The 14,505-nt window shown below is 45.8% G+C and overlaps 1 protein-coding gene across 1 annotated transcript; it reads left to right on the top strand.

The window, feature by feature from the left end:
* The first annotated feature begins 1,927 nt into the window (after window positions 1–1,927).
* TMX1 (thioredoxin related transmembrane protein 1) lies at window positions 1,928–13,801 on the top strand. The gene is made up of 8 exons (XM_081876519.1): window positions 1,928–2,151; window positions 5,569–5,684; window positions 7,772–7,817; window positions 8,118–8,246; window positions 8,923–8,968; window positions 9,432–9,533; window positions 9,636–9,705; window positions 10,806–13,801. Exons 1-8 carry the CDS (start codon window positions 1,967–1,969, stop codon window positions 10,961–10,963), a joined length of 852 nt encoding a protein of 283 aa, XP_081732645.1. The 5' UTR covers window positions 1,928–1,966; the 3' UTR covers window positions 10,964–13,801.
* The last annotated feature ends 704 nt before the right edge of the window (window positions 13,802–14,505 follow it).

Genomic DNA, 14,505 nt, shown 5'->3' with positions numbered 1-14,505 from the left:
CATCATCCCTAGCTAGCAAGGCCAGAGCTCAGGGATGATGGGAGTTGTAGTCCAACAACATCTCAGGACCCAAGGTTGAGAAACATTTTGGGGTTCATTTCGGACTCACAGCTGTCCATGGAGGCGCAGGTTGATTCTGTGTCCATGGCAGCTGTCTACCAGCTCCATCTGGTACGCAGGCTGAGACCCTCCCTGCCCACAGACTGTCTGGCCAGAGTAGTGCATACTCTAGTTATCTCCTGCTTGGACTACTGCAATGGGCTCTACGTGGGGCTACCTTTGAAGGTGACCCCGAAACGACAACTAATCCAGAATGCGGCAGCTAGACTGGTGACTGGGAGTGGCCGCTGAGACCATATAACACCGGTCTTCAGTGGCGTAGCGTGGGGGGTGCAGGGGGGGCCGGGCGCAACATCTGGGGGTTAGGGTTAGGGGTAGGGTTAGGGGGCGCAAATCCACGGGTTAGGGGGTGCAAATTACTTGCCTTGCCCCGGGTGCTGACAACCCACGCTACGCCACTGCCGGTCTTGAAAGACCTACATTGGCTCCCAGTATGTTTCTGAGCACAATTCAAAGTGTTGCTGCTGACCTTTAAAGCCCTAAACGGCCTCAGTCCAGTATACCTGAAGGAGCATCTCCACCCCCATCGTTCTGCCTGGATGCTGAGGTCCAGTGCGGAGGGCCTTCTGGCGGTTCTCTCCCTGCGAGAAGTGAGGTTACAGGGAACCAGGCAGGGAACCTTCTTGGTGGTGGCGCCTGCCCTGTGGAACGCCCTCCCACCAGATGTGAAAATAAGCAGCTGTCTTATCTTTAAAAGGCATCTGAAGGCAGCCCTGTTTAGGGAAGTTTTTAATACTACTTGTTATGTACTGAGTTAATAGGATCCAAAATGCAGCAGTCTGATTGGTCCTAGAACAATAGGATTCAGAATGCAGCAGTATGATTGGTCCGCAGGAGCTACCCAATCCAGCTCCATGTGAAAGTGAATCCACAACCTGATTGGCCTACAGGAGAATCCCGGAATTAGCCAATCACATGCAGCCCATTGTGTAAATAATGTATATAAAGCAGATACTTTATACACTGGTGCTTTGCAAGACGAAAAGAATCCGTTCCGCGATTCTCTTGTCTAGCGGTTTTTTCGTCTTGCGAAGCAAGCCCATTGACGGCTTAGCGGATTAGCGCTGTTAGCGGTTTAGCGGCTTTTAGCGGCTTATCAGCTTAGCAGATAAGCGGCTTAGAAAAAGGGGGGGAGGGGAAAAAACCCGCAGGAACTCGCAATACATTTTCGTCTTGCGAAGCAAGCCCATAGGAAATTCGTTTTGCGAAGCGCCTCCAAAACGGAAAACCCTTTCGTCTAGCGGGTTTTTCGTCTTGCGAGGCGTTCGTCTTGCGGGGCACCACTGTAGTGGTATAGTACTTTATAGCAGATAGTGGTACCTCCTTACCACTATGAGCCGAATAAAGAGCATGAAATCCACTCTCGACTCCGAATATAATTCAATACTTAATGCTGTATTGTTTTTAACACTTGATTGGAAGCTGCCCAGAGTGGCTGGGGAAACTCAGCCTGATAGGCGGGGTATAAATAATAAATAATAATAATTATTAGTATTAGTATTAACACTGTTCTCTCGGTTCCACCTGCCGGCCTCTCTCCCCTCGCCCGAAGCGAATCGCCGCTTCCATAAAATGCAACGTCACGCGATGAGAATGGCTGAGTCATCCTAACGGGACCGAGGCTGCTGCTTCTGCCCAGCCAGCCATTGGCTCGCCGCGGAGGGGCAGCCGCCCAATCGCCGTCCCCCTCCGGAGCCTGGGCGGAGCCACTCCTCCCGCCCGAAGGGGAGAAATGCAGCGCATGCGCAGGCCAGCTCCCTTCCCCGCGACCGTTGACGCCGCCCGTTTTTCCCGGCATGCCGCGGGGCCGCCTTCCCTTGTGACATGCGCGGTGGAGAGGGCCAAGATGGCGGCTCCCGGCGCCTTCCCGTTCTCCTCAGCGCCGCCGCCGCCTCGCCGCCTCCTCCTCCTCCTGGTCCTGGCGCTCCTCTTGCTGGCGGCGGGGCCCGCGCGGGCGGGAAGGAGCCGAGTGAGGGCGCTGAGCGACGGGTCGTGGAGGGACCTCCTGCAGGGAGAGTGGATGGTCGAGTTGTGAGTCGGGGGGGGGAGGGGCGCTCTGTGCATGCTCAGGGGAAAGAGGGAGGGGCACCCTTCTCATATCCCTACCTCTGTTATTAATTGATTAAATAAATCTCCCTTGCCAAATCATTTTCATTAGGTTTCAAAAAAAAATAAATTATTTATTTATTTATTTATTATTATTATAATATACATATAGTAATAATAATAATAATAATAATAATAATAATAATATAATAATAATAATAATAAATAATTTTTGTTATTATATAAGATATATATATAAGAATAGTGTATATATAGAGAGAGTGTGTATATATATATATATATATATACACACACACACACACAGACACACAATTTTTCCAATTTTTAGGGTCAATTATTATTATTAATAATATATAAACAATATAATTTTTTTACTTTATTTTCCATTTAATTATATACATTCACATCATCATGATCCACTTTACCGCCCTGGCTCTTTAGAGCCTATCGACTTCCTTCCTTCCTTCCCTCCTGCCTCATGGCTATCAAAATTCACCTTTGTATCATTGCATTTTGCACGTTTTCCAATTCTAATTGCACTTATTACAAAGTTACTCAAAATTTAAATACATACAGATAGCTACTTGAAAGATTATTGCAAGCAATTGACATCCCTAGCAGGGTTGTCGGAAGACTTGTGATGAGAAATTTGCCACCTTTCTGTATTTATTTGCAAATTTATTTATTTGGTTTTTCAGATTAAAAATTTACAGTCAGATATCCAACATAGAAACAAAATTCCAAAGAATCTCCTGGACTTCCCTCCTCCTCCCCTTTGTGGGTCCTTCGTTAATCATTTCCCCTTGTATCTTTTACAATAATCCATATCTTTTCTCTCCATTGCGTCCAAAATTCAGCATTAAACCACAAGTGTTATTCCAATCCTACTAACGATAGTTTTCAGAATTTTTAACAAGCCAAATTACAACAGATCGCATACAATTTCTGCCCGTTAAGTTGGCTTCCTTCCCGCTCTCCACCGTCATGTTGTGCACCTTCTGTCCTATTTATAAAGTTCCCCCACGGCTCTTCATCCAACACGGGGCGTTTTGCAGGATGGAAACACAGGAAGGGATACTAGCAGGAAACACTAATCCCTAAAGGAGAGAGAAGAGCTTGTCTGTGACTAGATGGCGCGTCCCTCTTAGGGGGCTCCTTGGAAGTGCCTTCGTTTCTCTTTCTGAGGCACAGCTGCACCATGAGCAGCACACGAGCCACTTCCTCAAATGCACAAAGATTGCAAAAGTTGCAAAGAGTTTTCAGCGAGTTACTAAAACAGCTTTTCCCTTTTTAAAATCTGCACTTGCCCAGCCGCTACTTTGGTTGATTTTAATGATGTCTATATTTATTTATATATCTACTTGATTTCTATAGCTCCCTTCATCTAAGGAGCGCAGAGTGGTTTGCAGTATGAAAGCACAAAAATACATAACATATTAACAAATAGAGCAATACCCCCCTCTCCAGGGTTTAAACGGCCACAAATTGTAGCCGAAGCCTGGGGGAGAAGAGGAATGTTTTTGCCTTGTCACCCAAAGATCATCAGGTGACTTACATTAAAGAAAAATACATACAGGAACATAGTCACACAGAAGGGGGAACTGATAGTCTGCTGTTGCACAACTTAGAGCATTTTGAACAACTTCGTTCTTGCTGCTAGAGCCGGATGTGAACCAAGGAAATGCCACCCTCCCCCCCTTACTTTGTTATATACACACTTCCACCGTTCATTATCATTAATCATAAAGCCAGGCTTCAGTGATATAATGAGCATATTAAAAAACTGTCCAGTAGCACCTTGTTGTTGTTTAGTCGTTTAGTCGTGTCCGACTCTTTGTGACCCCCTGGACCAGAGCACGCCAGGCACTCCTGTCTTCCACTGCCTCCCGCAGTTTGGTCAAACTCATGCTGGTAGCTTCGAGAACACTGTCCTACCATCTCGTCCTCTGTCGCCCCCTTCTCCTTGTGCCCTCCATCTTTCCCAACATCAGGGTCTTTTCCAGGGAGTCTTCTCTTCTCATGAGGTGGCCAAAGTCTTGGAGCCTCAACTTCACGATCTGTCCTTCCAGTGAGCACTCAGGACTGATTTCCTTAAGAATGGATGCGTTTGATCTTCTTGCAGTCCGTGGGACTCTCAAGAGTCTCCTCCAGCACCATAATTCAAAAGCATCAATTCTTCGGCGATCAGCCTTCTTGATGGTCCAGCTCTCACTTCCATACATCACTACTGGGAAAACCATGGCTTGAACTATACTGCTCTTTGTTGGCAAGGTGATGTCTCTGCTTTTTAAGATGCTGTCTAGGTTTGCCATCGCCTTTCTCCCAAGAAGCAGGCATCTTTTAATTTCGTGACTGCTGTCACCATCTGCAGTGATCATGGAGCCCAAGAAAGTAAAATCTCTCAATGCCTCCATTTCTTTACCTTCTGTTTGCCAGGAGATGATGGGACCAGTGGCCATGATCTTCGTTTTTTTGATGTTGAGCTTCAGATCATATTTTGCGCTCTCCTCTTTCACCCTTATTAAAAGGTTCTTTAATTCCTCCTCACTTTCTGCCATCAAGGTTGTGTCATCTGCATATCTGAGATTGTTGATATTTCTTCCGGCGATCTTAAATCCGGCTTGGGATTCATCCAGTCCAGCCTTAGAGACCAACTAAGTTTGTTCTGGGTATAAGCTTACATGTGCATGCACACTTCTTCAGAACAAACTTAGTTGGCCTCTAAGGTGCTAATGGACAATTTTGTAATTTTTGTATTTATTTGGAATGCGTCAGACCAACATGAATCTAGAATAATGAGCATATGCAGCTGCATTACCTTGCTAAGAGGAGAATCTGGTGTTCCACCCAGAGTTGTCAGCTGTGGAGAGCAGTAGCTCTGCAGGATTGTAGGCAGGAGAAGGTCTTTTGCAGCCTGAGGTCCTTTTAGCTGGAGACACCAAAGGCTGAGTCAGGGAATGTTGGCATTGCTCTCTCCTCTCCCACCTAGCCGTGAACTCATCTCATCGTCTAAGGATAGGTTCTGAGGCCTTGCAAGCCCCCCAACCTGCGCCAGGTTCTTTCCTGTGAGCCCTTATTGGGAGAGTGCAGAGCGGGAAGTAGTTGCCTCCCAAAGGAGAGCCGCTGGATCATGTCACTGGCAGTGGACCATGTAGGAGGCTGACTCCAAATCCTTTCTTAACCATGAACTCTATAGACATGGCATGGATGGTGAATGTGTTTCAGGGAACTGGATCATAAAAATATATTATAAAAGGTGATGGTTTTGTGGAAAGGAAACTTTCCAGAAAAGTGGTGTAAAGCTGCATAATTGTTAGCGGAGCAAAAGAGGGATTTGTGTTTTCTCGCGCAGTAGTTGCTTACATAAGTTTTCTTTTCTAGTTATGCTCCTTGGTGCCCTGCCTGTCAGAACTTACAGCCAGAATGGGAGAGCTTTGCTGAATGGGGGGAGGATCTCGAAATTAACATTGCAAAAGTGGATGTGACAGAGCAGCCAGGTAAGGTTCACTTCTGTCATAGGGGAAATAGTTTATATGTTTGTAATTCATTCTCTTATTAAAGCATTCACCTTGTAGGTGAAAAGGAATTGCGCACAGGTGAGTGAGGTGCTCTGACCTCCTCTGTCTCAACGCAGAAACCAAATCCATCCTCTGTGCCACCACAGTAATACAATGGACTTCTGGGGGCAGGATGATGATAATAATAATAATAATAATAATAATAATAATAATAATAATAATAATAATTTATTTATACCCTGCCCATCTGGCTGGGTTTCCCCAGCCACTCTGGGCTTAAAGAATATATAAAACATAGTAAAACATCAAGCATTAAAAACTTCCCGAAACAAGGCTGCCTTTAGATGTCTTCTAAAAGTTCTGTAGTTCTGGCCGAGATGACTGGCAGAATCCGTGACCTGGGAGAAGAGAAGATGGAGGAAGACTGGGAGAAATTCAAGATGTATCTACAAAAACATTGTAATTTGGTTGAATGTTAAGAAGGATGCTAGATTATAAAAAATTGGCCACCACTAAATTAGATTTAAATTTGATGATAAGTGAGACTAAAAGAAAATATAAAATTTTTTTAGAAGAAGTGCTAGATTATATTTGAATGAGTGGACATGAGATTGTAAACAAGTTGATAATTTGTTTGGAAAAAATTTTTAACGATGTAAATGGGAGCGGGAGACGCGAGGGAGTCCAAAGAAGTGATGAAATTATGTTCGTGACAGAAGTAAGATTGTTTATTGTTTGTGCATTTATATTTAAAAACTTTAATAAATATTTATAAAAAATAAAAGTTCTGTAGTTCTTTATCTCCTTGACATCTGAAGGGAGACCCCTGCACATTACACAGGACTTCAAGGCCCCCAGTCCATGACAGGCTAGTTAGTAACTTTTGAGAGTTCATTTTACAAGGATGTTCTAACTTGTTCAGATACAGTAGGTTGCATTAGAGTAGATGCATGTGCCACACATCTGTGTTGATTAGGCTAAATCGGGCATAGGCAAACTCCGGCCATCCAGATGTTTGGGACTACAATTCCCATCATCCCTGACCACTGGTCCTGTTAGCTAGGGATGATGGGAATTGTAGTCCCAAACCTCTGGAGGGCCGGGATTTGCCTATGCCTGGGCTAAATTTTACTTTGAACACTCTTAATGATGTAAAGCAGTAGCTTTGAAGTGTGTCCTGGGAAGCCTGGTGCTGCTTTAGAAGGTTTGGGGGATTCTGCCATGAGAATATGAGAAATAGCAGCACTCCACTTTGAAGGAGGGATAAGCTCTTAGTGTGAGTCAAGAGGTTTGTCCAACACTCAGTACAAGTTCCCTAGGTAGCAAGACATTTGCAAAGGAGAGCATGCGTAAAACTGAAGTAATTATAGTCAAATAGCATGCTCCATAAATATTAACATGGATAACAGTACACCACCTATTTAAAATATTTTCAAATTTTCACAATTAAACATCATCGCATAAGTATAAAAGAATAAGCCACACAAAATAAAAAATAGAAAATAAAACATTTTCACACCATAATAAATGCATATTTTGGGATTACTTAGATCCCTCGATTTTCCCCCACTCCCTCCTCTGGTTCTTTTGTCTTATCTTAATTTATACGTGTAAATGATTTCCTTATCTTTTAATTGTTTCCGAATTTAAACATTCTCCTTGATATTACAAGTGTTTTTTAAAAACCTGCTACTGTATTAACTAACAGTACAGCACCTTAATTATGTCCTGCTAGCATGCATGTGTGTGTGTGTTGCTGTTGCTGTTGCAAAAATATTCAAGTCACTATTCAAGACAAATAGCTTTTGTAGAGCAAGGCCTGTCCGTTTGGGGTCCGAGTATTGGTTATATGTTACGTGGGGTTGGAGAGTTGATTGCTACATGAGTATCTTATGCGAGTTGTAGAAGGCTTAAGAGTACAAAGTTCAAGGGTTACACAAAATATGTGCAATTTGGGAAAATAAGACTTAGCAAGCCTTTAGCAGCAATACATATTGACAGCATAGAAAAAACCCTTACTTCTAACAAACTTTTAGCTCTGATTTTCCTTCTGGATCTTTCTGCAGGACTGAGTGGACGGTTTATCATAACAGCACTCCCCACCATCTACCAGTAAGTACTCTAATTAAATGTGACAGGTTTTTTTATGGGGGGGCAGTCCTTAGTTCTTCATTCCTCACCCCCAGTTCTAATTGGAACAATAATACTGGACTTCAGCTCTCTCTGTCTTCTTTGGACAAAGATGGGGGCGGGGGGCGGGAGAGAATGCCAGAATCATTGGGGAATAAAGCTGACAATGAGTTCTTGTTTTTGTACCAATGCTCAGCCTTAGCATATGAGTCCAGCAGTCTTCTCCATAGTTTCACGTATGTGGAATTTTTGAGTTACTGAGAAGACTCTTCTTTTGAGCAGCTGTAAAGATGGTGAATTCAGACGATACCAAGGTCCACGGACTAAAACGGATTTCATCAATTTCATCAGTGACCAGGAGTGGAAGTCCACTGAGCCCATTTCTTCATGGTTTGGTCCATCTTCCTTCCTGTAAGTGACAATTAAAGTCTCTTTCTCCTCCCTAATAGGCTTATGCAAAGATCAATAAATGCAAATGATTGAATTCTCTCTTAAGATCATTTCTTTTAAATATTCAGTCACCTTGAAAATTGCTTGAGGGTCTTGGTAGACCACTTAATAAACTTACTTATTTCAGCACTGATAGTGTGGTCAAACCAGTATCACCTTGTGGAAATTGCAGGTCAGCCTAGGCCAGGCTGCTTAAAAAGGCTTCTTTAAGCTGCTAACTTTTCCAGCAAAAATTACCCTTCTCCATAACCACATTATGAAAATCATGTGCTCTAGACTAGGGCCTTTTCCCCAGCCTATTTAATCAATCTGGTCTTGGTCAAAAGCCTCCTTTAACTCTGTGTTTGGAGAAGAAGGATTGATGGTAGAGCCAAGGAAACCATGTCCAGAGGAGGTTACAGAATGTTAAAAAGTGAATTTTGAGACGAGGAGGATGTTGCAGTTGTGCCACACGCACCCTTTCTCTAGCAAACGTCTGGCGTCAGAATCCCAAGTATGGCAGAGAAAACATGAGGCATTCCGAACAAAGGTTTCATTAGTGCCCCAACGGGAGTGAACAACACTTGGTGTTTTGTTGCCTTCTTTGATTGCAGAAAAGGCCTTTGTTTTACCTCTTCTGCTTTTTGTTTTTTGGCAGGATGAGCAGCATGTCTGCCTTGTTCCAGCTGTCTATGTGGATCAGGGTAGGTGTGTGTTTCAAATCTCCCTTTGAGCCAAAGGCACTTGAGTGTCTACCTTGGTGACCCAGGGGTTGCCGGTATAGCTCCTGTGGGCACAACTGCCACCTTGAGGAGGTCTTCCCCTGCCGGCCATCAAGTCTCCTCCCCTTTTACTGCCCCCTTGCTTCTGAGCCGGTGAGGGAGGTTATCCTTTCTTTCGTAGAAAAGTGCATAGACCTGAAGGAGGAAGTTGGAAGAGAAACACTCTTTCCCACTTCCTCATTCAGCTCTCTGTGCTCAAGAGTAGCTCTGCTGGGTCTGTCTTATACCGAGGCCCCTTGGAAAAGTGTGCAATTTCTATCTTTCTGGGGTTTGGGGGGGCAGGGTGGGGGGGATATGTGATCAGAAGGGGTGGCATTAGCTCAAAAATTCACACACACCAAAGGTTTGGTGACCCTCTGCCCTGACCAGCTTCCTTCTCTTGTAGAACTGCCACAACTATTTCACAGAAAACCTCGGTATCCCAGCCTGGGGTTCCTATGCCATTTTTGCATTTGCAACGCTGTTTTCAGGACTCCTTTTGGGGCTCGTAAGTAGATGTTTCGTATGCCTTGGAAACTTTGACGGTCACATCTCTCATCACACACGAAGCAATAACACAGTGTTAAAACAAAGAATTTTTCTTTTCCAGATAATGGTATTTCTGGCAGACTGTATTTGCCCTTCCAAAAAGCACAGACCGCTGCAGCACCATGATCCAAGTAAGCTCTATTGCGTGTCTTGAGTTGCAAACTGAGGTTGGATCGCAGCTCCTGTCATCCCTGACTAAGGATGATGCGAGTTGTAGTCCCAGAACATCTGGGGATCCAAGCTGAAGAACACCAGCAGAGAGCAAGGACCCAAAAGCTGATGTTCCATAGCACAGGAAACACTGTATCCCAGGTAGAAGCAGGTAGAAGAAGCAAGCAGGACAACATGGAAGCAGGACACCAAGGGGCAAAGGCAGTGGCTGAACCGCAGAGCCAAAAGGGATAGCAACTAGGGGCTGCCCCCTGAGCCAATCAGAAGGCTTAGAGAAGCCAGAAGCTTCTGGACTCAGGCTTACTCACATTCTCAGAGCTGAAGCCAATTCTCATTTGGCAGGCCCAGTCTCCCGTCTCAGAGCACAGTAGCACAAGTTGACAAAGGTGCTCCCAACTGATGAGATCCCAGTTCCCAAGAAATAACATTTCAGAAGTCGAAGCGAAAGAACCTTTTTCTTGACAGTGGCCTTACTCAAACTCACCCCATGCCCAAAATATACAGCCATGAGAATCATAGTTACAAAATGGATAATTGCTGCTGTATAATGGCTTGGCTCCTTAGTTGCCCTGTGCCAGTGGCCAGGGCTGGACTCAGTAGGTGGACATTTGAGGCAAGCAGATTTTGGCTGAGCTGTTTGGAGAAACTGCCTCATAGTTTAGAGCTGTGGGACAAACAGTGGAAGGTCAGAGACGGCCTCAGGAGGTGGTGGGCTGTCTTTCCATGGCAGTGTCTAGGCAGAGGTGGACATTCATTTGTCTGCGACACTAGTTTCACTCTGCCAAGGTTTTTAGAATGGTTTCAAAACTTTTAAAGTGTTCCAAAAACGAAAAGAAAACCACCTCAATGCTTCTTTTTATGTCTGTGATTAATTTTAGTGCATTTTGCTTAAAGTTGCTGGTAAAAAGGCAGGTCCATTAATGAAACAGAAATTCCCGGTGTTTATTTGTGGTTTTGAAAAATGGAAGTCCCAGTACTTGGGCAAAGCTCCAATCTTGGATCCCCTGTAGGCCTGAGCAGGTCATCTTTGCCCAGAGGTAAAAGTATATTTTCTTTTCAGAAAAGCCACCGGAGTCTACTCGGCTCTTGCCAAAAGCGGGTGAAGGACTGAAGGAAGATGATCTTTCCGATGCCGAGGTGGAGCCCAGAGAACCACCAAATGCACTGAGGCAGCGTACTGCAAACCCCGTTGCCCGCGCTGGAGCAGAGCAGTCGTAGCTACTAATTCCAGCTGGCTCCCTTTCTGGATTTCCTGAGTTACTACTTGACATTCAAAGGGGAGAGAGAGGGAGTTCTCCTTTTCCTCTCCTTCAAGAGAACAGACATGGAACAGTTTGAAGTGCGGGAAGGGGGGCGCGCAACCACATTTTGATTTAGCAAGCCTTTGATAAAGTTTGATATTTGAAGCAATGGAGGTGGCAGCCTTGGGCTGGGCCGGGCAGTGCAGAAGGGCAAGTTACACACACGGCTTTCTGTCGGTATCCACATGAGTTGTTTCTGATGGCCAGCCTGCAGTGCTGGAGGAAGTTTCCCTGAACTGTCCCCGATGAGGCTTCTCTGTGTACGCATTCCTTCCTCGTCATGCAGAGGCAGTCCGTGAAGAGGAGTCTTCAGACATGCCTTCTGCTCTCCTCCTCCAGTGCTAACAAGAGGGGACTCCTCTCAAAGTAGCTCCGCTCTTCAGAATGCAAAAAAGGAATCTGCAGCTGTGTCTGAAACAAGCCTCTGAAATAAGCAGGGAGATTCGAAGGATGTAGCTAATTTCGCATGCTCAGGAAGGGGCCTCCTCTTTGGGCCTGCGTCTCTTGGCCAGCTGCCCCCAGCACAAGCACCGAGGGGTGCTGCCAAAGCCGTTTGTCGATGACCTGGGTGGGGTCTGCTCTCCAACCGGGAAGGAGCCCCAAACCCTCTGGGCACCCCAAAAACAGTCCTTTGTCCCCCAGCCTAACGTAACATTGGTTGTCTTGGCTTGTTAGTTTTGGCCCTCTGCTTGGCCTCTGGGTATTTTATGTGACAGTCCCCCCACTTTTATGTGACAGTCCCCCCACCCCCTTGTTCCTCCTGCTTTTATAACCCATGAAGGAGCTGGGAGATGCCGTGTCCCAAACTTTGTTGACTTTGAGTCTAAGGGATGAGAATCGTATGCCAGGGGGAAAGGCAGGTTGTGAAGTCAGCTGTTCGGTCACCTTCTAACTTGTTCTTGCAAACTAATACTTGTAAGTAGATTGCAAAATTAAGGATAGGAACTCTAGCAGGTTTTTCCGAGGGCTTGGCTCAGTCCTTGATTTCTCTGCCCAGGTGCCTTTTTTCTATCTCTATCCTCAACTGAAAGTTTATTACTCCTCACAGTATTCTAGAAGAGGCTTTGACTCTTTGAGCCGCTTCCTGTGGCAGACCACAAAGGCCAGTGACACTGTGAATGCAGCTAGCATTTCTATGTCTCTCTCTTCCTCTGCGGCCACTTGCTCTTTTTCTACGGCGCACACCATTCTCCTCTTGAAGGTTTTCCACCTTGGGGCCAGCAGCTTGCTTTCTGCCCTTTTAAGTACAGCCTGAGTGTATTTACTTCCTCATTGTTTCCTCACAGAGCAGACATGGGGCATTTCATGCTCAAGATTAGGCCGCTTTTAGCCATCCCAGGCAGTTTTTCCTCATAGGTGTTCGGTTTATCTAGATGAACACATGAAAGCTCTGTGCTCAGCTCTAGTCGGCTTCTAAAAAAACCCGGGGCATCTCTCCCAAATCTTACGGTGCATAGTGCTTGTAAAGGACCAACAATGCGTTTGGGAAACATTGAGACCGTCTTACAGCCGCTCTCTTTAGCCAGGTCCTGCCTGTCTCTGAAAGTGGCTTGTCATTGCCTCCAACTCCCTTTAGAGCCTTGAACCCAGCACTTGGTCACGGCCTGATCTAAGGTGGGCTGCAACCTCAGTACCATTCAAATATATGGTGAAACGATTGAGAGCTTGGGTTTCCAAATGTGTGTTTCGGCTGAAGGTGATCGGTCCCAGGTCATTAGAGTAATGCTGTTTTTAAACTTTTTAAAGCTTTCAGTAAGTTCCACAGCAAAGTGGGCCTTGGACTGCCCCAGTTCCTAGTTGTCTGCCTTGGATCGCTGGCTTCATGCCGTGTTCAAGAAGCCCTCTGCCCCGTTGTTGCTGTTGTTGTTTTTCTTTTTGCGTTGTGTTTTCATGCGTAAAAAATATGGCAGGCTTTGGAGGGGTGGGGGGGAGATAAGGTTTTCAGAGTCAGTTCCTGGTCAGTAAGCAACCCTCTTCCCCACACCTGTATCCCCAGAGGTATCCAGCCTTGGCCCACCTGGGGCCTTCCGGGTGTGTTGAACTCCCATCATTCCCCGCCAGCACTGCTTTGATGGCAGGGGATGATGGGAGTTGTAGTCCAAAACACTGAGGTGGGCCCCAGGTTGGCCAAGGCTGCCTTTACGTAGCAGTTGGGGGTGGCAGATGGAGGCATCAGCAGGTGTGTGCGCCTGCTTGCTTCTCCTTTTGCCACAGAAGACGGCTCAGTTGCATCCCATAACATTTCTCTGCCTGAACCACAACTTTTGAAGCCCTAGTTGGTGTGGGAGATTTTTTAAAAATATATATTTTTAAACTGTTGGCACATGGAAGTGCAAAAAAGGGGGTCATTCCATTTGCAGCCTGCCATTTGCTTGAGGAAGGACATTCCTGGTTTCTGACTTAAACAAACAGCACTCCTTGGGTGGGACAGTTGCACCCGCTTCCTTTCCCCCCTGGCGCAGTCGTGGCCAAGGCAGCTGACCTGAATGCATTCCAGCTCTGAAGAAGGAGGAAGCCTTTCCTGACACGACCAGGCACCACTCCGAAAGGCAGCTTGCAGAAACTAGGTTTAGGTCTGAGTTGCTGCAGAAGGGACTTTGGACACGAAAGACTAATTCATGGTCCAAGGCGCAGTAACTGAAGCATGTTTGCTGTTCTCAGTTGTTGAGTGAATGTTGTCTTTGCAATTGACTAGATGCCTCGGTCCTACCTGGGAAATCGTTTCCAAGTAATAAAATAACAGACATGTAGGAAACTTGTACCTTGTGGTCTTTGGGGGTGGCTGCCAGAGTGTCCCTCCGAGGTGTCTCAAATGAACTGGAGCAGCTCTAAAATGGTGTATCTCCCCCTGCCCCAAAACCTAATAATTAACAGTAGACACTTAGCCAACATTCCCTGTCCACACTCTTCCTTTGGACAGTGCAGAATCTAGTCAGTGAAATAAAGCCTGCTGCTCAGTTGAACAGTTAAAACACAGCTGTTTCTCCCTCACGCCCCATCTTGGAGGCTCTCTTCTGATCACAAACTTCCTGCCCAGAGTTTCGTTTTACAGAGGTGACAGCATGTCTCTCTACTGGTGAGAACACGGTTGGTTGTTTATATGGCATTTATACTTTTTCTCCAAGCAGCTCAAGGTGGCATATGTGGTTCTCCTCCCCCTTTTATTCCCACAGCAACCCTGGAGTGAGCTTCATGTCTGAGTGGGGATTGGAACCCTGGTCTCTATCAGGTCCTAGTCTGACCCTCTCTTAACTGCTGCACCACTCAGTTTTGCATGCATGTGTTTTAACGGGTGGCGCTGTGCTCTAAACCACTGAGCCTCGTGGGCTTGCTGATAGGAAAGTCAGCAGTTTGAATCCGCATGACAGGGTGAGCTCCTGTTGCTCTGTCCCAGCTTCTGCCAACCTAGCAGTTCAAAAGCCCACCAGTGTGACTAGATAAATAGGTACCACTGCGGCA

This window comes from Podarcis erhardii (assembly GCF_964252035.2).
Source record: "Podarcis erhardii genome assembly, chromosome: 1".
NCBI lineage: Eukaryota > Metazoa > Chordata > Lepidosauria > Squamata > Lacertidae > Podarcis > Podarcis erhardii.
The sequence above is the reverse complement of the archived record's forward strand: the minus strand, read 5'-3'. Positions and strand labels throughout refer to the sequence as shown.